This window comes from Raphanus sativus, chromosome 6 (genome assembly GCF_000801105.2).
Source record: "Raphanus sativus cultivar WK10039 chromosome 6, ASM80110v3, whole genome shotgun sequence".
Taxonomy (NCBI): domain Eukaryota; kingdom Viridiplantae; phylum Streptophyta; class Magnoliopsida; order Brassicales; family Brassicaceae; genus Raphanus; species Raphanus sativus.
The window spans coordinates 45,028,515-45,051,281 of NC_079516.1; the positions used below are offsets into that span (position 1 = coordinate 45,028,515).

General features: G+C 38.7%; 7 protein-coding genes across 9 annotated transcripts; 1 reads left to right on the plus strand and 6 right to left on the minus strand.

The window, feature by feature from the left end:
* Nucleotides 1–104: 104 nt before the first annotated feature.
* LOC108806096 (ATP-dependent DNA helicase DDM1) lies at nt 105–4,178 on the minus strand. The gene is made up of 16 exons (XM_018578124.2): nt 4,019–4,178; nt 3,755–3,833; nt 3,337–3,600; nt 3,154–3,246; nt 2,702–3,048; nt 2,421–2,610; nt 2,158–2,333; nt 1,991–2,060; nt 1,712–1,901; nt 1,536–1,631; nt 1,358–1,452; nt 1,155–1,274; nt 930–1,049; nt 747–845; nt 562–666; nt 105–476 (listed from the first exon to the last, which is right to left on the minus strand). The coding sequence occupies exons 1-16, from the start codon at nt 4,048–4,050 to the stop codon at nt 246–248; spliced, it is 2,307 nt and encodes a 768-aa protein (XP_018433626.1). The 5' UTR covers nt 4,051–4,178; the 3' UTR covers nt 105–245.
* Nucleotides 4,179–4,463: 285 nt separating this feature from the next.
* On the minus strand, nt 4,464–7,826 carry LOC108811619 (U1 small nuclear ribonucleoprotein 70 kDa-like). The gene is given in 10 exon segments (XM_056989796.1): nt 4,464–4,754; nt 4,757–5,103; nt 5,178–5,406; nt 5,495–5,576; nt 6,543–6,605; nt 6,700–6,764; nt 6,857–6,932; nt 7,017–7,096; nt 7,186–7,300; nt 7,632–7,826. Coding segments are annotated over 10 exon segments (1,281 nt in total). The 5' UTR covers nt 7,731–7,826; the 3' UTR covers nt 4,464–4,629.
* A 126-nt stretch (nt 7,827–7,952) lies between these two features.
* Nucleotides 7,953–9,534, minus strand: LOC108807022 (uncharacterized). The gene is made up of 3 exons (XM_018579254.2): nt 9,196–9,534; nt 8,903–9,118; nt 7,953–8,333 (listed from the first exon to the last, which is right to left on the minus strand). Exons 1-3 carry the CDS (start codon nt 9,439–9,441, stop codon nt 8,244–8,246), a joined length of 552 nt encoding a protein of 183 aa, XP_018434756.2. The 5' UTR covers nt 9,442–9,534; the 3' UTR covers nt 7,953–8,243.
* Nucleotides 9,535–9,870: 336 nt separating this feature from the next.
* Nucleotides 9,871–11,673, minus strand: LOC108839329 (uncharacterized). 2 transcript variants are annotated; one of them, XM_056987694.1, is made up of 4 exons: nt 11,543–11,652; nt 11,082–11,443; nt 10,633–10,974; nt 9,871–10,567 (listed from the first exon to the last, which is right to left on the minus strand). In XM_056987694.1, the coding sequence occupies exons 2-4, from the start codon at nt 11,367–11,369 to the stop codon at nt 10,088–10,090; spliced, it is 1,110 nt and encodes a 369-aa protein (XP_056843674.1). In that variant the 5' UTR covers nt 11,370–11,443; nt 11,543–11,652; the 3' UTR covers nt 9,871–10,087. The 2 variants fall into 2 exon arrangements, with proteins under 2 accessions (XP_056843674.1, XP_018467615.2); XM_018612113.2 differs by having other exon boundaries at nt 11,082–11,673.
* Nucleotides 11,674–15,681: 4,008 nt separating this feature from the next.
* Nucleotides 15,682–17,716, plus strand: LOC108805826 (probable protein phosphatase 2C 80). Of its 2 annotated transcripts, none has more exons than XM_018577783.2 (5): nt 15,682–15,821; nt 16,086–16,587; nt 16,657–16,966; nt 17,078–17,230; nt 17,311–17,716. In XM_018577783.2, the coding sequence occupies exons 2-5, from the start codon at nt 16,088–16,090 to the stop codon at nt 17,596–17,598; spliced, it is 1,251 nt and encodes a 416-aa protein (XP_018433285.1). In that variant the 5' UTR covers nt 15,682–15,821; nt 16,086–16,087; the 3' UTR covers nt 17,599–17,716. The 2 variants fall into 2 exon arrangements, with proteins under 2 accessions (XP_018433285.1, XP_018433284.1); XM_018577782.2 differs by having other exon boundaries at nt 15,734–15,879.
* LOC108805827 (serine/threonine-protein kinase STY17) lies at nt 17,715–19,614 on the minus strand. Its single transcript, XM_018577785.2, has 6 exons — nt 19,328–19,614; nt 18,908–19,043; nt 18,620–18,815; nt 18,426–18,547; nt 18,191–18,346; nt 17,715–18,104 (listed from the first exon to the last, which is right to left on the minus strand). Exons 1-6 carry the CDS (start codon nt 19,573–19,575, stop codon nt 17,799–17,801), a joined length of 1,164 nt encoding a protein of 387 aa, XP_018433287.1. The 5' UTR covers nt 19,576–19,614; the 3' UTR covers nt 17,715–17,798.
* A 629-nt stretch (nt 19,615–20,243) lies between these two features.
* LOC108805828 (homeobox-leucine zipper protein ATHB-53) lies at nt 20,244–21,807 on the minus strand. Its single transcript, XM_018577786.2, has 2 exons — nt 21,277–21,807; nt 20,244–20,633 (listed from the first exon to the last, which is right to left on the minus strand). Exons 1-2 carry the CDS (start codon nt 21,715–21,717, stop codon nt 20,400–20,402), a joined length of 675 nt encoding a protein of 224 aa, XP_018433288.1. The 5' UTR covers nt 21,718–21,807; the 3' UTR covers nt 20,244–20,399.
* Between the last annotated feature and the right edge of the window lie 960 nt (nt 21,808–22,767).

Genomic DNA, 22,767 nt, shown 5'->3' on the forward strand with positions numbered 1-22,767 from the left:
TAGTAGCCAAAATCCAGCACAAACATATCGTGAAAATTCCATGTTTCAAACTTCAACTGAACTAAAAGTTACTGCCAAATTTCAAAAGGCATAAATAAATAGCCTAATAACATAATATCCGCAATTGTTTTCATCAGATGTTCCCAAGGTTTCAAGTTGTTACAAAAACTTCCGAGATGCAGGCAAAAGTAACCGGTAATGTTCCGGCAAAAAAAACACACCGAAGTGGTTTTCAAAGAGTGGCTCTAACTGTTGAGGGAAGACAGCATCCCTCCTCCAGCTGAGCTAGACAGCACCACTTCCCAACCCGGACCCTTCACTGGAAAAGCTTCCTGTGCTTCTGCCTCTCCCGGTAAAGTAATCATTAGGTCACTCCTGTCAAGCACACGGTCAAGATCCTCCTCACTTATATCGGTTTGTATCAGTTTATCTTCAGCAGTTTCGTCGTCTTTAAGCAACGCTAGTATGTCATCTTCCTGTGTATTGGTCAAGCTTTTACTAAAAGATGCCTTTTACTAAATGGTATAGTAAAAAAGGATTAGGTTTTGAGAAAAGTTAAACCTCTAGTGGTGTTGAAGACTTGGCACGCTCTTGGTGAAACTGCCCTTTGCCAATAACCACATGTTCCAGCTTAAGCTTACTGTAAGCTCGTTTCAGAACTCGGCCCTGCGCAAAATGTCATAAACTAGTCTCAATAGACAACAATCTCACTGACCTGAGAGTAGAAACCTGATTAATAGTTTTACCTCTATTGACTGAGCCGTCGCAAGCCTGTAAACATGAACCGGTTTTGTCTGACCAATTCTATGGCATCTGTCCATGGCTTGCAAGTCCATTTGAGGGTTCTGGAGATCAGGCAACCACACACAGTTAGAGACCACCCAGAAAGAGAAAATAATTTCTTAGAAAATGGACTAATTTGATTTTACCCAATCGCTATCGTAGAGGATGCATGTATCTGCAGCAGTAAGATTAATTCCGAGTCCTCCAGCTCTGGTACTGAGAAGAAATATCCTGCAGTTGCTCTTCTCATCATTGAATTCTTGGATCTATTTCATGAGAGAGAGAGAGAGAGAGAGAGAGAGAGGACGTTGTCATTGTTATATGGTTCGAATATTGTTACAATGCAAAAGTAGTACAAGCACAGGACAAACCTGTCTTCTCCTTTCTTCAAGCTTCACACTGCCGTCGATTCTGCAAACCTCAAACCCCTTCTCACTGAAGTAGTAATCCATAATGTCCAGTATTTTTGTCCACTGGGAGAAGATAAGGACCTGTTCACCAGGGAAAACAATATCAGAGCCGATCTCATGGAAATGAGCTACGCACCAGGAGGTTTGTGAGTTGTAAAACATACCCTGTGATTTTTGGCAAATAACCGAACAAGCAATCTCTCCAGTAAGCGGAATTTACCGCACTGTCCCACAATATCTTCCAAAGGTGGGTAGAGATCTATTAAGAAAAGGAACGATTTAAAAGAATGGTACCATAAAAAAAAATTAAACACATTTGTAGAAAGGCACACAGACACGTACATGAGCCATCTAGTTGCCCCACAAGAAGGTCAGGATGGTTGCAGTTCTTTCGAAGTTGAATAGCCAGATTGTTAAGCTTTCCCTTCCAGCCATGGCCTGAAGTATGCGGGATGAACAAAGCAATCCATAAAAGACATAACTAATTGTAAAGTATAAAAACAAAGAAGATCAAGTACCTCGGGTAGCATCCTCACTAATGTGTGCTTCCAAGGTGTGATTCACAAGATGTTCCTGGAACTTTTTCTGATGAGCCGTCATTGTAGCATAGATGATAATCTCTTTTTTCCGGGGAAGTGAGAGCTCAACATCACATTTCATTCTTCGGAGGATGAAAGGTCTTAGTATATTATGAAGTTTCGCAACAACCTAGCCAGAAAATTACTCTCCTCATGAGATATAATATACAATCAAAGAAATCTACTAAAAAGTATAAAATAAACCACAATTGTTCATACTTGAGCTCTTCTTTTCTCATCTCCGTCTTCCTTGGTTGCTTCATTATTATTCTTTCCAGAAAAATCAAACCTGCAAAGTACTCAATTTATCAGCTGGATACTTGAAAAGGAATAAATGTTTAAAAGATGAAGCTACGGATAACTGTAGTAAAAGACCATAATTGTACCATGACTCAAATTCCTCATGCGATGCAAAGATGTCAGGCAGAATAAAATTCAACAGTGACCAAAGCTCAGACAAATTATTTTGCAGAGGTGTTCCTGTCAGCAGAAGTTTGTTCTCCATATTCAAATATCTTAGCTCCCTCAGCAGTTTGCACTTGTGGTTTTTCAACCTGTGACCCTACAAGATTAAAGAAAAAATAAGTTACAAGGATCATCTTGATACAAACTTAGGTGCCAGGTACACTAGTCAAACTCAAAATATTACCTCATCAATCACAACATATTTCCATGGATAATGCCGCAGATTCTTTTTAGCATCATTCATAGCAACCTCATAAGAAGTTATGACTATAGGGAACTTCGGACCAATAGTTCTAGGCATGTGCTTCTTCCTGAGCTCATCCCTTTCTTTCTTATTTCCATGGTAAATGATTGCATTAATGGAAGGCGTGAACCTATTCAACAAGAGAACAAAAACATGAAATCAACCCGAAACCTTGATATATATATATATATATATAAAAACACTAATGGTCAAGTCAGTACCTAGCGATCTCATTCATCCAGTTTGAAAGAGTAGAGAGTGGAGCAATAACTAGATACGGACCATCCAACCCATTTCCTTTCAGGTGTGATAGGAAACCAATGGCTTGAATGGTCTTTCCAAGACCCATTTGATCAGCTAAAATCCCATTCAAACCATTTTGCCACAATGATATCAGCCATTTGACACCTTTGAGCTGATAAGACTTCAAATTTCCGCCAGTCAGGAGAGGAACTAGTTCACTCTGCTCTTTCATGACTCTTTCTTCCTCAGTCAGATCCGAGTTGGCAGATTCACGACCTTCTTTGGATCTTGAAATCATAGCAGCAACAGCTTTTTTAGCCTTCATCTGAATAAAGAAGAAAGCGTCCATCCAAGTAAGTTACAAAATAAAAAGGGAACTAACACTGTCGACAACATGATAGAAGATGAAATATATAAAAAGGGAACTAACACTGTCGCCCTGAGGAGCAGCCTTTCTTTTACGTCCACGACCTTTCTTCTCGGGCTCAGGCTCAGCATATTGGGTTTCACCTTCTATCCCATTCTAGCAAAAGCACAAGTAATCAGTTAAAGAAAAAAAAAACGACACTCATAATAACCAACAAGAAAAAGGGCAAAAAAAGAAGATTTATACTTTGGTGATATCCTCCATTTTCTCAAGGAGGAACTCAGAGTAGAGCTGGGTTTGGGTCAAGAGCTCATCAAGTTTAGTAAACTGGGTATCATTCAGATCTGGAGCTTCACCAGACCCAGCAAGTTTAGCAATCTCTTCATCTTCCCGGATTTTGAGAAGCTGCTCTTCTTCCTGAGCCATGGCCTCAGAGATAAGAGACGAATCTCCATTCTTGGCTAAGAGTATCTCTTCCTCTACAACAACAGTTTTCTCTTCACAGTTTTCCTTACAAACAAAAAAAGGTAAAACAAACAAAGGCCCAAATCAGTTAGTGAAAAAGTAATACAAATTTACAAGAACAAAAATCAAAAGGTAACACAAAAAGCTTCACACTCTTTAAAGAAAAACAGATCTGAAACCCTAAGAACACAGAACAAACCTCGTCACTGAGAACAGAAGTGGGCGAGTCGCCGGAGCCATCTTTCTCCGGTTTTCCGTCGCTAACCATTTCCGAATCCCTAAAAAAAATCCGAAAGTAAAATGACGAATTTAAAAATGATAAACAATGCTTTTAAAATAAAATCCATACCAAAACAAGCAATCATTACACAGATAAGGAAAAAAAAACCCCAAAAAAACAGCGAGAGGCGTTAAGGATCGGAACATCGCCGGGAAACTATATGAGAGGTTGAGAGAGACTTACGGAGTGTTATCTGTGGAGCGCAGGCTAACCATATCGGTGGTTAAGAAGGATATTTTCCGGTAACGGAAAAACCCTAAGCGGCGGGAGAAAATCAGCGAACACTCTTCGGAAGACGCTTTCGGAGAGCAGATTCAAAAAACGAAGGGTATAGTGAAAAGACGCACTGTGTCACATTTTTCGATTTTTATTAATTGGAAGTAGCGCCCACTGGCGGGAAGATTGTAATGACGCTTTTACCCCTTGTGTTCTCCTTATCTGTCTGCTCATGTATACACGACAATAAAGTAGTACAAACACACAGATGCTGGTTAATGGTTATTGTGTTATTTTATTGACTGGGTTTTATAAAAATTATTACATCGAATAACACAGGCAGAGAATCCTATAAATTAATGACGATGTTTTAATGTCATTCTAAATTAATCCAGAGGTTATAAACATATAGTTTATGTAAAACGATGTTAAGCTAAAAGGCCAAATGGTTTTGTTTGTTTTTCAGTTGCATAAGAAACAAACGAAATCAAACACAAAAGCAATCACGAAGATCATCACACACACACATATAAAGTTTATTGTTATTGCTACGGAAGAAAATAACGTCAGCCACGAGATCAATAATCACGCGACTTAGACCGCTCTGACCGCTTGTACTCACGATCATCATAACGGTATTCCTCTTCCTCCACTAGCCCATAACGGTCGCCGTACTGATCATAACGGTCTCTGTCACCTCCTCCTCACGCTCATCATAATGGCTTGATGAACGTCTACGCCCACCACCTTCCTCTGCCTCTCCTCTCCTCTGCTTCGACTCACCTCTCTCACGAAATCTTCCCCCATCGTCTTCATACTCGCCACTCTCGTAGTCCCTTTCCCTTTTACGACTCCGGTCACGATCGTGATCCCGTGTACGACGGTCACTATCTCCTCGGTCACGCCTGCTCTCTCTGTCTCTACCACGGTCCCTGTCCATGTGGTGCTTATCCTCTCTACGACTCTCTACCGGTCTATCCCGAGACCGTTCACGGGACCGCTCGTGAGACTGCTCGCGTTCCTTTTCTTTGCCCCTATCACGAGATTTCTCACTGCATCCGCCACACAATCAGCCAAAACAAAATGAAAGAAACTAAAAGGATTTTTTGTAAGAAAATTAGCTTACCGGTCTTCACGGGCTCTAGGTTCCTCGGAGCGGGATGACCTTCCTTGCGATGCTTGTTGTTGTTGTTGTTTTTCCTCCTCGCCACTAATCTTCTCACCAGGAACTCTGCTTGTACCAAGTCCACCACCAAGCCTACGAGGACGCCAGTTCGGGACTGTTCTACCTCTCTCAACATCCACCAGCACTCTTCTACCATCAATCTTCTTTCCGTCACCCTGTTTGTAGGCCGCTAATAAGACACCACAAGCTGTATGTCAGCAAAGAAAAAAATAATACATTGAACAACAAACAACATTACAAAGAAGGTTTACCCGCACCTTTCATGTCACGAGTGTTTAAGTACTCAATGAAGGCATAGCCTCTGGGTTTATTGGTTTGCTGATCTGTTACCACATGAACCTGACAAAATTAAAGATAAAAAGAAATCACAAACTCTGCGAGAACTTGAACCAGCTTTCAGATAAGTTTGTGTTACATGTCAAACAAGCACAGGTAACCTTTTCTTAACAGGCTTCCACATCATCACCACATCAGGAATTGGCAGAAAAAATGGATTCCATGGCAGGTCTAACTACCCCTTACCAGGGTTTTAATACTTTTGTGAAATTCAAATATACACATACGACATATCACCTATGTATAGAATGTACATATTTACCGGTCACCTCAAGAGTAGCAGATAATACTTTTGCTATCCTTTAACGCCAGATAATAAACGTTTAAGTAAAATTGTTCAAAAATCGAAAAAGAGAGAAGGGTTGGTATACTCCCTACTTTAGTTACCGATACTGTTTAAAGATCTTACATTCACTGCCCAAATCCCAGATTTAGGCTTCCCGTGTAGGATGAATCATCTTCTTAGGAACCAAGATAGCAAAAAATGGGGACAAAATATTTCTAAGTAGCTTACCAGGATGGGTTTCGAGAAATATATATCTCAGACACTATGAAACCTGTGAGTGTCCACCCTCGATATAGTAGTAACAAGAACATAATATATCCTTTGAAAAGACAGATCAAAATGTGAAAGTTACTGATCTATACCTGATCCTATAGTTGACTTGCCCCGAAAAATCTCGACCAATCACCACGTTGATATGGACCCGGATGTCTATTACTACTTGCATTATTTTAGTATGTTACGAGAAAAAAGGCCAAGTGGTTTTAATTAGTAGACCAAAAGATGGCAGTTCAGAAACATTTCGACCTCTGGTCTCAAAGGAAAAAAAAAGTTGTGCGTAAAATTTCCAAAACCTATAAACTTCTGAACGTAAAATCAAACATATTGCAAAGAGAAACATGAGAGCGAGCAGGCATCTCAAAAATCCTTACCGGACCTGTTAGGGAATGCACAAATATAAATACCTGCGTAATTGGTCCATAAGCCTCAAACTTCCTTTTAATCTTACTCTCAGAGGTCTCGTAGTTCTGCAAGTAGACAAGAGGAGCATAAAGTCAAGTACATCAAAACACACACACACAGCTCTCTAAGATGGTCATTTCAAAAGGCAGTGGAACTTACAAGTCTTGCAACAAACAGTATCTTGTATGGATCTCCAGAAGCATTGGGATCATTATTCGGATCATCTGACAGGAAAAAGAATATATCAAACTCTAACTTCAAATCACCAAAGTCCAAAACATAGGTGGCTACATAATTATAAGGTGGAGAAGTTTACAATTCTTTAGATCCTCTGCAGCCTTTTCAACACCTTTCTCGAGTCGTGACTTGTGAATTCTCTCCCTTTTTTGTGCCTAGTAGTAGTCCCCAAAAAAAAAAACTATATATGTCACTGAAATAAGCAAATAACAGAGAGACAGATTAAGATGAAAACATACAGGAGTTTCAACATCCGGCTTAAGTGGAGCATACTCTGGATCTTCAGGTTCAGCAAAGTGACTCACAAATTGAGCCATGCCTAAGAAAATACACACACGGGACAAAGAAGATTTACCCTCCACGTTATGAGTAAATAGTTAAATAGAAACAGAAGCAAAGCTCGCAAACCTGTATAAGGAGGGCATTTTCTCTTCTCAGGTGGTGGCTGGAACTCCAAGGGAGGTCGTGGCTCAAAGAGCTTCAAAAGATTGGGCGTCAAGCCTGTGGGATGGCTTTGACCCATCTGCGAAACAGCAAGGCATCCCGTTTAACTTCCTAATACTAACATGAATCTTTTTCAAACAGGTTACAAAGCCTTTCTCATGGTGAATCCATACATCTTGTTAATTCTAAACTCGCATTTGATATTCGAAATTCAGAAGTGATCATGTTATTAGCATCTGATCCCGCAATAGTAAAATATCAGTAGATCCTGAGATAAATAGTTGATGAATCCATCGACAAATACAACAACCAAAATTCGAATCATAGAATCCTAATAAATCTCTATAGTTAAGAGCAATAGACCAAACAAGAGGTAAGTCGTAGAAATAAATGGGAGAGAAGAGACGAACCAGCTTAAGCTGAAGAACATTTGATCGGTTCTGAACCTTAGTGCGTGACTGTACGGCAGCATTTTGGTTACGCATGAAAGGATCGTTTAAGTCCCCCATGGTGAAGGTCGATCGGAGCTCAACTTTGGGGTTTTCCGGAAGGAAGGAGGAGATGGGGGATTCGCTGGGAGTATTAACGAAGGTTTAAGACAATATATATAGGTTCTGTTCTCGTGTGAGGCTTTTAACCTATTTTAAATTTTTTTAATTTTTTTTAGTTTGCCAACAAAAAAAGTTATGAATTAAAAATACAACTGAATTTGGGTATTTGACAAATTGGGATGAGCTAAGAGCAGAAAGATATATTTATAATCCAAAACATATAAAAAGGAACATTACCATTCAAAGCCAAAAGAACATAAAGTCTCTCAAAATTTTTGTTTTTAGCGAAATGATTCATCCTCGAGTGGAACCGAACACAATAACACTAATCGTGGACATAGTTTTTTTGGAGGGGGAGGAAGAGTGATCTTTCTGACATGAAGTATAAGTATGGTTACCCCACGCCGGCCGGCGACTACACTACCTTTGATAAAGCTCCGGCGTATTATATATAAAACACACACAAGAAGCCTACTCCAATCGACGGCTGCTTCGTTTGGATGTTTGAGTCGTTGTTCCTTTGTCCGCAAGTTTCAGAGTCTTCGTCAATTCCCGTACGTTCTGCAAAAAGAAAAACAAATATTAAGGTTAAAGAAACCATGTAGAAAAAATACATAATGAGGTTCTGCGGATCGATCGATGCTTGCTATACAGCTGTCCTAAGCATCAATGCACTAAGAAGCTAAGATCAGGTTGAGATGAGAAAGCTTGCTATGTATTTACTATTAAAGATCATCAAAGATCAACCGCATGAAGTGGATAGTATAAACCAGACCAATGCATATTAATATATTAAGACAGAGTAAAGAAACAGAACATCCAGGCAATTACTATATATCTCTACCTTATGTGTGAAATAAAATCGTAAACAGACAGACACCATCACATTGTAAAATACAAAGTGATGTCGCTGTTAAAAAACTAAGAATGAATACAAGATCTACTAACAACTGTACATTAATATACTAATCTAAACCCAATTAAAAGCATCCACTATCCATAACACATGACACAACGTTATCTAGTTTCCTCAGGCCTCTCGTCCTTAATTCCAAATCCAATCCAATGCAAAATCGTAACGAATCAAAGGACCATCAATGAGTAAACGTGGGTGGAAGTCAGATTCTCACCGTGGAATGCACCGGAGGCGGATCTATGACGACGGAGCGAATAGACATCCTCGCGATCTCCGAAATGGCAGCTTCCACCACATCAGGCGCATCGCTCGTAAGCTCCTCGTACGCAGCCTCGAACGCCTCCTGCCAGAACCTAGGCAACCTGATACGACGCCCATTGTTGTACACATCCCACATGTGCTTCACCACTTTCTCCCTCTCCTCCATTTCCTGATCTCACCACCATCAAACCCCCTCAATCAGAAGAACAAAATAACCAAATCTGGAGAGGTTAGAGATTTACTCACGAGAACATCGAGATCCTCGTGGATCGGAAAGACCAGATCGTCTGTGAAATGGCTAATGTTCCCGGCCGACCACCGGAGATTCACGGTGCCGGTGAGCATTGACCAGAAGGCGAGGAGCAGAATCGCGGCCAAGGCCCAGAACTTGTACCGGCCTTTCGCGAAGAGCGCGGAATAACCGTTTTCCTTCTTGACGTTCGCCGCGGCGGCGGAGGAAGTGCTGAGAGGTAAGGCGTCGGCATCCTTCATTGGCGCAAAGTGAACGGAGAGTTGCTGAATCTGTGGAAATATAGAGGAGCGTCGTTTCTTCTTCCCAATCTGGAAAGTGTGAATGAGGAAAAAATTGGTTTGCTTTTATATAAATCCTTTAAACTATAATTAGACCCTTCGTTTGTTATTTTTTTATGGACCGACACTATTAACCAAAAGTATTATACATACATATTTTAAGAGAAGTGATTTGTTTTCAACTTCATTAATTTAATGAGTTTGGTTACCATCTTAAGAGAAGATTTAGATCCAATTTAATTACTACAGTTATTGTCGATGAAAACCCACAAGTTAATATACTCATTTTATTTCATTGCTATGATAAAAATTGTTTGAAAACATGATATTTATGAAACAATTAGATTAAGACATGTGCTTTTTTCAGACTAGCAATAACATTAACATGTATCATAATCATAATTAAAATGTTGTAATAAATTTTTAATAATACATATTTTTCAGCATCATTTTTTTTTGTGTAAATCAGTTTAGTAGACTCATTAAACTTCTATAGAGCCTTTCGTTGTCAAAATCAAATAAAAATAAACAAAATCTTAAATGCACCGACTTTTTAGTTGATATATTTAAAAACTAACGAAAAAAATAATAAAATAGGAGCAAAATGTTATTTCCCGATGCGCAAATTGGCGGGAGGACGAAAATGATCCACCGAGAGACCCCAAATGTTAAAATCAACTTCTTCGATCCGCCACTTCTCCGTCATCTGTCTCCGATGATTCGCCGATGCTTCACCGTACCGAAACACCGTAACCGACGTTATCCCGCCGTGAGCGATGTTCACGTTATCCACGTACCTGTAATCATCCATCACCGATTCGGCGCTGGTCTCCCAGAAAACGTCGCCGTCCTTGGTCCGCATACTCAGAAGCCGCGAGTCCTCGAACTGGATCAACAGCCCCGATCTCTGGCTAAAGTAACCCCATATCGTGTGGTGAATGATCTCGAAATTCGAACCGCTCTGTGCCTCTCGAACCGCCGGACTCGTCTCCAGTTTTAATATAAAGCAATCCTCGCCGTTGATTATCTTCTCTCCGATGCACGTCGCGTCGAGGAACAGATTAGCCGTTGACCGAGGATCTAAACCCTATCAACGAACCACCAGTTCAATACATTTAATAATATTATAATTAAATTAAACCGGAATCGTACCTGTAAAAACCGACGTAGAGGTCTCGGCGTACCGGTAGAGGCCGGTGTTTGTTGGTTAGAAGAATGCCGCCACGAAAGCCGACCGTTACTCCCACATATGACTTTACAGCCAGAGACAACGAGCTCCAAACACCACAGATCAGGATCTTTTTGCCACAACACAAAACCACCCATCTCGTCACTGCTCTTGAGGTTACCGACAGTTTCGTCTCCTTGATGAAACTCAGACGCTGTCATCTTCACTTGCCCCGTAACGCACATACTGTTCACAGCGTTTAACGCCGCTGGTCCTCCCGTCGCCGCTATGTACTGCTGCACTATATATTTGGCGGTCGATGCTTGCTGCGTGCAGTCAAATATTTGATTAGAAAAAAAATATCTATATATATATATATATTTTTATATTAGATCAGTTAAATTAGATTGATTGTGAGATGAAGATTACTTACGATGGAAGAATCTTTGACGGGTTTGTGAACAGAGTGACCGACTTGAACTTGGAGAGGTATAAGAGGCGAACCAACGAGATAGAGAAGGAAACGAAGCTCGTTGATACGAGCAGCGATCAACGGTTGAGACCATTTATCTGACGTTTGAGCTTTCATCCACGTCATCATATTCTGGCACCGCAGAGCGGGGTTGTTGCCCATGCCGGAAAACATCTCCTCCGGTATCGGAACTTCCAAAACCGTCTCCAAACCATCGTCTTTGTCTATGTTGGGACACAGCTTCCTCATACACTTGCCACTCCTTCGATTCTTCTTGTTTTTCCGTTTTTCTTTTGTTCTGTGAGCGATCGATTGAACAAAACCTACGAATGGTTCAAAGATTGTCAGCACGCCTGTGTTTCATCAAACCTGATCTTCTTTGTTTCTCTGTTTTTTCGGGGTCAATTTTAATGATTCCTAACCTTTGTAATTTTGCTTAAGATTAATTGTTTTAAAGGTCTTCCAGTTGATAGTTGTGGTTCTCCTTTGTTGTAGCCTATTTTAATTGGAGTTTCGTTTAGTTTCTATAGTCTCGTCGTCTTTAATTAGCTTTGTGTTCTTGATAACAATACACTAGTAATATGAATGTCATGCTATACTTAGTTATCTAATGTTTTTTTTTCTTCATATTTTTGTGAATCGTTTTATCTTTTTCCTGTGAAAATTGAGGAGACGAAATTATATATTACATTTTACTTGAATGGCCCTTTTTTGTGATCGTCTTTGGGATCTGGTCTCTAGCGCGGATGTTATTTTTAACTTTTATAAAATATATTATTTGTTTGTAATTATTGAATTTATTTATTTTAATAAAAAAAATTTATAATAAATTCGACACATAGAGTGTCTCTAGTAAACTATGTATTTCTCTAGTTTTATTTTATTCGCTCTTCAATCAACATATTTATTTGGCTTCTTGTTTAAATAAATGATTATAAACTTTGATCTCTGCACCTCTGCGAATGTATATTTTTAAAAATATGATGATATTTGTTTTTCATGTAATTATTAGGGTTTGGCAAAATGAATCCGTGGAACAGAACTGATACCAATCCGTAAATATAGTACCAAACCTGAACATAAATTGATTAAATATTCAAATTATTCAAAATTTTGTTAGTTAGAGAACCAAATCGGATCCGAACCGAAGTATTCGTGTACCTGAATTTATCTAAAAATAGATTTATATACTTATATATTAATTATTTTTATATTTAACGTATATAAACATCAAGAATAATACTTTTAAATTGGTTTAAAATACTTGAAAATATATATAGATAGTCAAAACAAATATCTGAAATAGTTAAAGTATACTCAAATCACCAAAAATACTTAAAATAATTATTGTTTTCGTATACAAAATTTTAAATCAAACCAATTGATATGTTAAGCTTAGGTATTCTGACATATGTTATTTAAATTTATAGGTAATATATTACTTTATTTATAGATTTTGAGAAATTTAAAATATATAGTGATTTAAAACTTTAAAAATAATTTAAATAGGTTATCCAAACCCAAACCAAACCCGCAAAGATCCGAATCAAACTCAAACAAAAATTTAGAAACATCCTAATAGGACTGAAATATTTGACCTCGAAAACCCGAAACGCAAACCGATCAGAACCAAACCCGTATGGATGTCTGAAAACTCATTCTTAGTCATTATTATATATCGTATAATTTCATCATATAATTAATCGTATTTTATATGTACCATCATATAAGTAATCATATAATTAATAGTATTTAATATGTATCATCATATAAATAATTACATATATTATTTTTTAAAAACTTAATATGAAATATAAAAACCATAATTTAAGTTGGTATTTCAAATTGGGTTTTGTATTGTATTTTTCTTATATATATTGACAACATTCTTTTATAATATACTTAATAACTTAAGCCCATTATTTTTTCTGTTTAATACTACTATATTTGTTTCCAAACAAAATTAAGTTTTTAAAAAAAACTACAATCCAAGTAACCAAATACACCAAATTTTTTTAATACTCTTATCTAAATATCCAAACACACCGAAATTGTACTTCAGCTTTAATAAGATAGATTCTTACTTTTATGCTATTTAAATGGGGTTTGTTTGTATTCAGCCAAGCTTTTTTTTCCCCTTCTAATGGAGTTCGAATGAATATTATTTCATTGTTTTTTTTTTTGGTGTAATTTTCTTTTGGTGTAATATCATTTCATTGTTTATGGACAAAGCTGTAATCAATAGCCAAAATACACTTCGATCGTGAATAAATCCTTCCTTTCACTGTTTATAGATTAAGACGTTAATAGTACGGCCACTTAAAATTAACGGGGATTTGTGATGCTGTAAAATCCAGTGTCAGAAAAAATGGAGGATGCGGTTGTTTTTTTTATAAAACACAGTGATATCAATTAAACCAGAATACTGTGAAGATACTGTTTTCTTTGTATTTTCTTTTAACGCCGTAAGTTATCGCTGCGTCTATAAAAAAAACATGGCTAATGTGTATGGATAAAGCGGATCAAATTTTTTTTTTTTTGCTAAGACTGTTAATTTCAATTAAGATAAGAGGTTTGTTCTACAAGATAGAAACCTTTACAAAAGAGGCTCTCGCAAAAAAAGAAAGGTAAAAAACAGAGCAACTTTATCATAAGCAAAGAGAGGGATGGAGGGTCAGATGAGCCAACATGCCATTAGATTCATGAACCGCTTGCGTTTTCGCCAAGCATTAATAGAGTTGATAGTGTGCCTGTCGATCTCCTGGAAGGTAGCTAACGGAGGCGTCAAGGCTTGATTGTGCAACATGTTGTTTCTCTACTTCCAGATGTTGTAAAACAGAGCCTGAACCACCAGCATACGTAGATGCGACGGCGTCTCAGGCGAGAAAGAAGATAACCACAACACAAGCTCATTCCAATCCGTGAAAACAGGAACCGAATCTCTAAATCTACGTCTAGATTCAGACCATAAAACCTCAGCAAAGAGGCAAGAGAGCATGAGATGGTCCCTTGTTTCCGGCTGAGAAGAACAGATACAACAAACCGATGGAATTTGCATTCCCCAGGCCACGAGACGAGAACGGGTTGGAAGCCTATTCATGTTCGTAACCCACATGTGGAAGGCATGCTTTGGAGTCGCCAGTGAACCAGATATGTTTTGAAAACGGTTGGTGAGGGGCATGGTTTCTTAGTATTTCCCAAGTCTACGTAGAGGAGAAGGTACGGTTGATGACACCATCTGTTGACCATCCAAACGTGTCCGGCCCTCTATCAACAGTTGGAAAAGGAAAGCCCGTGAGGAAAATCTGGAGGTTAACCTCATGATCCGATCTTGGGTGCGGCAGGCGCCAGCCATGCTCATTGCAGACGTCCGCAACAGAGGCTTCCAAACAGAGTCGCAGCCTTCGGTAGGCCTGGGCATTTTACCCGGACCCGAAGACCCGACCCGAAACCGACCCGAAAAAACCCGGTCTGGGTAGGAACCGACCCGATCAAATTACCCTATCGGGTCTTGTTGTAGAGGACCCGCGGGTCTTGGACCCGACCCGACCCGAACCCGAAACCCGGCGGGTACCCGAATTAATAATATAAATTAAATAAAATGAATCAATGGGGAGTCGAAGACAGGTTATTTGTCTACATAGCAAAGGGGTCAGCCACTAGGAGACAACCAACTATTGTTCTATCTCGCATAGTTTAGTATATATACAAATTTTAATATAATAAAAACACAAATTTTAAATAAAATGTCAAATATTTTCGGATATATTAATATTTTCAGATTTTTTTTGTATTTTTAGGTATTTTTTAGGTTGAACCCGAACCGAACCCGACCCGAACCCGACACAGAACCGAACCGAAAAATTCTAGTTACCCGAATGGGTCTAACTATATAAGACCCGACCCGACCCGGACCCGGTACGACCCGAACCGACCCGGAACCGAAAATTTGAAATTACCCTATCGAGTCCTAAACTCCTAGACCCGAAAGGACCCGGCCCGAACCCGACCCGACGACCCGAATGCCCAGGCCTAGCCTTCGGGTTCCATCACTTCCAAAGACGTTAATGAAAGGACCTAAAGGTGTCCAGTTATCAAACCAGAAGTTCGTGGTGCATCCATGATTGACATCGCTAACTAAGAATCGCGAGGTGGGATCAAATTATTTAGTTATAAACAATATTCTAAAAATCGCTAGATGATTGTTATATGTCTTATAGAAAATTACTGTTTAGGTAGATACATAAGCTGATTTTTTAAATGTTTAGACCGAATTTTTGAATATCTAAACCAATTTTTAAAATTCAGTTTGTCAAATCGTTTTGCTTATACTCGATTTGCTCGTGTACATGGGTGTCTAGACTCCGCCTAAAACGTATTTTTAGAAAATTGGTTATAAGCTTAAACTAATACTCACCAACAGTCAAGCAACAATACAAGACTATTAAAATTCAAGCATGACTATCGAGACACTAATTGGTAATATAGGCCATAAATATTTGAAGCCCATTAATAGGAAGCTAATATAACAATTGGGTCCAGACATATAAACTCAAAAGACCAGCTACCACGCGAACGAACAGGCAAGCTAATACCAAATTCCAGTTCTACCCTCAACGGCTGATAAAATTAACACAAGAGCTTGCGGCTGCAGATTAAGGGAGGAAGGTTTGGTAATAAGGACCTTCTGATAAAGTTGTGGTAGGTTTCACTTCTCCAACCGTATAACCTATTTCCTTGCATAAAGAGTCCCTCAAGAGTGAGTGAAATGAAGAGTCTCTGTTTCAATTTAACTTCTTCTATGTCGTTTTGAGGATTCGTCGTTGATAGTCTGGTGGTTCGTGTAGTTTCGTTCCATTTTGGTTTAGATAGTCTCTAAGATTAAAGGATGTTTTCTAGGTTGTTAGTGTTATTAATAATCATCATCATCATAAAACACTGGTTTATATTTTTCTTTGTGTTCAGATATGTCAGCGACTGCTCTCTCAAGATTAAACCCTATTTCTCAATTTGGGTTTCAAGCAGCTGCAAAAAGCAGCAACAAGAGCTTCTTCTTCTCCCTTTCCGCTGCTCAAAGGAGATTGTTTTCTGATTCCGGAAGGAGACTACGAGGAGGAGCCATGGCTACTTCTGGTTCTTTGCCAGTGTTTCGGGACGCCGCCTGCTTGGACGATTTGTTCACATCTTGTGCTAATAACGGTTTAGACTTCGCTAAGAAGCCTTCAACTCCCGGTGGTGGCGTTGCCCTCTTCACTGCTGCTAGCATGAGACTCGGGAGGAAGAGGAGAGAGCAGTTCAAGAACAGATTGGTCTGTCGCTATTCCAGCATTGATCCCCTCGACAAGACTCCTTCCCTCTTTGGGGGTTTGTCCAAGACCATTCATACCTCTACTGTCTGTTTCTCGGCTCATGAGCTCTCTACTTCTCAAGACTCTGAGCTTTCACCAACTACTACCACATCTCTTAAGTAAGTTTTCTATATTCTTTTCTTTTTTTTGTTACTAACTATGGAGTTAACTGATGTATTTTTGAGCAGGTGTTTGAAGCTGGTGTCTGGTTCCTATTATCTCCCACATCCTGAGAAAGAAGCTACAGGCGGAGAAGACGCTCACTTTATCTGCGAGGAGGAACAAGCTATCGGTGTTGCTGATGGTGTTGGCGGTTGGGCTGAAGTCGGTGTCAACGCTGGCTTGTTCTCTCGCGAACTCATGTCTTACTCTGTATCAGCCATTCGAGAACTGGCTAAGGGTTCTTTTATTGACCCGTTGTTGGTTTTAGAGAAAGCGCATTCTCAAACCAAAGCTCAAGGCTCCTCCACTGCTTGTATCATCGCTTTGACAGACAAGGTATGTTTTTTTCTTACTTTGCTTTCTTGTTTGTTTGTAAGTGAGTGAACAACAAAAAACAAAAAGCTTTTAGGTACTTTGTGTTTTAAAAATGTGTTCTTCTTGTTTCAGGGACTACACGCTATTAATCTCGGAGACAGTGGATTCACGGTGGTTAGAGAAGGGACCACGGTGTTTCAGTCACCTGTTCAGCAGCACGGGTTCAACTTTACTTATCAATTAGGGACTGGAGACAGTGGTGGCGATATGCCTCGCTCCGGTCAGGTCTGTTCTTCTGAACTCTTATTAAAGCCAAACATTATTTAACCAAACCACTCTTAACTAGTCGAGTATTTTGAATTTAGGTTTTCGTGATAGATGTGGAGGCTGGAGACGTGATTGTGGCGGGAACGGACGGTGTGTATGACAATCTATACAACGAAGACATCACAGGAGTGGTGGTTAGCTCGGTCAGAGCTGGACTTGACCCGAAAGCCACGGCTCAGAAGATTGGGGATTTGGCACGTGCGAGAGCGTTGGACAAGAAACGTCAGAGTCCTTTCGCGGACGCGGCTCAGGAGGCTGGATACAGGTTTTACGGAGGAAAGCTTGATGACATCACCGCCGTCGTCTCTTACGTTACACCAGCTTAAAGACCAATCCCGCCCTAAGATCAGTGGTCCTTTTGTTTCAATTTTTTTGTAACGGTAATAACTTTTTTTAAGGAATCCTAATAAATTTTTATCTATCAATTGATCAGCTTTTATCACACATGAATTGGTATACTTTGTATCGAATGTCTGCAAAATTGTAATGGTCAGCTGCTATATGAAAAGGAACACTCTCTCTTCTTCTACTTGGGAATACAATCTCTGAAGATCTTGAGAAACGGAGCCATCACATTCATCACTTTATTTTTCTTCTTCTTCTTAGTAGTAGTCTTCATCTTCAGCTTGGGGAAGTCATAGACAACACGTTCTTGAACCAAACTGATTGTCTGATCCTCGGCATCATCATCGGAGCATAAGCTTCTAAGCAGTTTTTCTAGTGAAACCGTAATCTCTTTGAACTCGGGACGAGCTTTAGGATCCGCTGCCCAGCATGCTTCAAGGAGACTACCAACTTCTGCAGGAAGATTATCCAGACTTGGTCTCTGGTTCTGTGGAAAGCAGAAAAAAAGATGATCAATCTCCAATGTTACAAGTGATGATCATGAGCTTTAGAAAAACGTTGCTGCTTGCTTACTTTACTGGCAGCATAAGCAACAAAGATGTTGTTCTTTCCTTTGAATGGGATTTTGTTGGTGAGCAACTCCCAGAAGACGATGGCGAAGCTGTACACATCCACCTTGTGATCATACAGTTTCTTTTCCCCAACTTGAAGTGCCTCGTGGCTGAATATCTGAGAGAGAAAAAAAAAGAATCAAACATCTTTGTGATTGAAACAAAGCATATTATAATATTTTGATTACAATCATCACCTCAGGAGCCATCCATCTATAGGTACCAGCTTCACAAGTCATGAAACCTTTAGTTTCCTCTCTAGCAAGTCCAAAATCAGCCAACTTCACATGTTTCTGATCCCTTGTTAACAGCATATTACCTGCAACAGAACCAACCCTTTCCTAAATTCAGTGATATTTGCAAATTCAACTAAAAGAGGATTATTTATTACTAGGTTTCAAATCACGGTGAATGATGCCATTTGCATTCAAGAACTCCATCCCACGAGCAATATCCAACGCAAAGCTAATGGAGAGCTTGAGATCAAGGGGGTTTGGACGAACACTCAACATAAACTTGTGAAGAGTATTGCCTTCCATGAGTTCAGTAACAATCATCAGCTTTGGGTGTATGCAGGCCCCAACAAACTGTTCATCAAAGATGAATCTCAGGTGACAATACTTTTGATACAAGACTAATAATAAACATATGAAAAGAATCGAAACATGCAATTGCCTACCTGGACAATGTTTTCATGTTGAATCTTGGAGAGCAAGAGAACCTCCCTTTGAAACTTTCTCTTCTGCTCAATGCTAACAGCAGACGCTCCTTCAGGCAGGAATATCCTCACTGAGACAGGCTGAACTTTCCTGAACCTAAACAATCAACATCCACACATAAATGTTGGTTGCGTTAACTCAACAGCTATGCTGCAAATACTAAGTAAGATTTACTCATTCAGATACTTAGCAAACTAGTTTCCTTGGATCAACACACATAAACTAAACAATAAAGCTTTAGACTACACAACACTAACTCCTACCACAGAAGAAGCCATCTTTGACACAAACCCTAAAGCAAAAAAATAAATAAAAATTCAAACTTTGAAGACAAACACCGAAATCAAGAAAGGATTTTTTTTTTTATGATTGAAACCCACAATCCTTTGTAGACTTTAGAAGAGGAGCCTTCGCCGATCAGTTCCTCTATGGATACTTCTTTGGCGTCTACGAGAACATCGGTGTCGATGCTGAACTCGAATTGATCGTCGTGATCGAGGTCTGAGTAGCCGTCGTCGAGACCATTTGAGGAGATGAGGAAAGGGAAATTTGGATGGAGCTTCTTCTCCGCCGGAATCTCTGTTGCTGCTTCCTCTATTGACGGAGCTCGTTGGTACCCGCGAGGCATTTCTGGCGTGAGCGACGAAGACGAGAGAGAAAGAGAGAGCAGAGCGAGTGTTAAAGTGTGAAAAAAAGCTGGCTTTTTATATATAAGAAATATCTTGAGGGGTGTTTCTATAAAGTCTGACAAGTTTGGTACCTTTTCTGTAAACTTTTGTTTTTTTTCAAAAAAAGAGGAACGAGAGGGAAAGTAAAATAACATATTCAAACACACACATTTAATTCTCTGTGTAGATACCGTGTTTATAACTGGTAAACTAGGATTAGTGCTGACCCAAAAATAAACTTATTTATGAAGATTAATTGATGAAATGATCAATTCTTCTGTTCATTTTCCTGATTGTTGCTTTGATAAATTAAAGATTACAAATATTTTTTCTATATTTAGTTTAAAACTATCTCGTGCAATCTCCAGTTTTAATGACAGCTTTATCTGGCTGAAAAAAAAAAGAAACTTTATTTATAAAAGTGATGAAATTTGGAGTTTCTTTTTCAGCTTGATATAAAAACTATTTGGTAACTATATAATTATTTGTATATCTAATTTCTATAACAATGAAAATCAGGTTCCCTTATATACTTTATTTGGTCATCAAACTAACTATTAATGATGTATTTTAGCATTATATACTAATTTGAATCAGAATATATGTGAGACTAGAGGAAAAAAGAGAGTTGAGAAACAAAGTTATTTAAAATATTTAAAACACTGCATTTACAAACAGGTTGACAAACATCTATTTATACATTAAAATAAACATGATTTTCGATCCATCCACTCTAAATACTTTTTTTTTGAGCAACCCACTCTAAATACTTTAGTTGTTAAAATTACACATACAAACCATCCCAATACTCCATGTTCTGCAAGTAATTATTATCCAACATGTAAAACGGGATGTTGTAATTTATATCCGGCGGAAACTCGAAATCAATTTGTGCACCATTGGCTTCAACAGAACGAGGTGAACTCGGACTGTTTGTTAGCGTTTCTTGGGCAAGTCGCTCCGAAAGTTTTCGAATTTCGTTTTGAGCTTCGCTCAACTGTTCCGACAGTTTTAATACCTGAAAAACAGAAACATATATTTAATACCAATGACAGAGACGGTGTATTTTGACCATTAATCTCATTTGTTTTTCTTCTTGGCCTCACAAATTAAAGTATTATCTTTATATTTTTTGGTAAAAAAAAGTATTATCTTCATTATCCATCCAACATGTACTATATAATTAGGGTGATCAATTTGCATCAAATCAAACAAGAATATTTCCAGCATGTCTGCCTAAATGCAGAAAGGGGTTTATACGTGCCATTAACTCAGTGGGAATTCCAAATGGGCTATCATGAGCCCAACTTAGATTGTACGGCGAAATTGTTTTCTTAAACGTTGGATAAGTAGAAAAGATGACGAACTATCCACTCATGTCTTATGTGGGCCCCTAGGCTCCTAAGCCCTAGCCTATCGGGTTGAAATAAATAAATTTATATTTTCATATGCCTAAGTATTTAGCAATAGTTGACAAAAAAGTATTTAGCAATATTAATTAACCAACAGATACATATGATATGTATATTTATGAACACTATTTTTCATACGTTATTCAAGAATATCCAAAAAGGAGTAAAAATCAGTCAACATGAATTTCGGCAAAAAAAAACGTGAAGTTTATGTGTTTTGTAATGATGACGATTTTTTTAAAATGATACCTGAGATTCGAGCTGACATTGGCCTAGGACGACGGTGTCGTGTTGGCTCTTGAGTTTGGCGTACTCTTCCTCGAGTTTCTTGTTCTTCCACCGTGCACGGCGGTTCTGGAACCAAACAGCTACCTGTCTCGGGTCAAGACCTAACTCTCCGGCGATCTTCTCTTTCCTCCCTGACTCGAGCTTGTGCTCGTTCTCGAAGCTGAATTCGAGCATATTCACTTGCTGATCGGTCAACTTCCTCTTTCTCAACATCACTCCGATCGCCGTCATGTCATCTTCGCTGGTGGCCGACAAACCTTTGCTCCTCCTCTTCCTCCGCCTCTTCACAGGCTTTGATACTTCGCCTGATGATAATCCATCGATCTGGTTGACGAAGATACACTGGCTATGGGTTTGGGTCGTGTAGGGGTACACTTGAGTGCCTAGCACATTTTGATCCATTCTTTCTCTCTCTGACTTCTCAGACAAGGGTTGCTCTTTTTTCTATTACTATGTTTGAAGGAGAGTGGTACAATGGGATATGACTCTGGTGAAGTTGAGAGTCCTATGAGATGCTTTTTATAAGCTGGAAGATTGTGACCACATTGTTCTCTTTCCCTTTATTTACACTTATGCCATATGTTGTTTATTTATTTATTTTGTTAGAACAGTACATTGGTTGTGTGAGTATGATGTACACATTCAAATATAGATATTTCTATGTTCTATGATATGTACATTTGAGGACAATACATTTGTACATGTTCAGTTATATTGATATTCTTAGTTCGTTATATTAATCTGAGAACCATTTTATTGTAGTTTATCTATTTTTTTTTGTTTTACTTATGTTGGAACATTTTTCAGATCTTTCTGTTCAAATTTTAATTTTATCATTTCAATTATTATTTTTTCGTCATGATAAGAAAATAAAAGCTTCACGTTAGAGCTAAGGGAAATAAAAGGACTGATCTATTCATTCATCATCAAAATTTGCATTTTAATAAAAGTAATAAAAATCTTGAATGAGGTTGCTGACTATTGTGGACAAGAGACGTGGTGTGGATCCCGAAGGCGACCAAACTCAGGATTAAGTAGAGAGACAAGTGATCCGATTCTATGTGGATAACTATTGGATATAAACGTTTTGTTTACGGTTGTTGTATTAGTTTATACTGTTGATTAGTCAATTTTATAGGGGTTTTTTTCTTTGTTTTTGGAGCTCGAGACCACTCATGTCCTTTAATTGAAAAGCAATGTGCTCCTCCTTTTTCCGTTTTCCCTACTGATTATTATTTTACATTAGTCTAGTGACTATAATATATAACCACGAATCTTCCAGGATTTTCATTTATTTATTTGAAAATCCTGCTACTTTTCGTAATCAGTAGTGTTATAATATTCCACCGTGCCATTAACTGAACGTGACCTCCTTTCTTTGCGTTGTTCAACAGTAAGAGCTCTTCTTTTCATCAAGTTAGTTTATTCTGCCTTAAGCGATAATGTAACAAC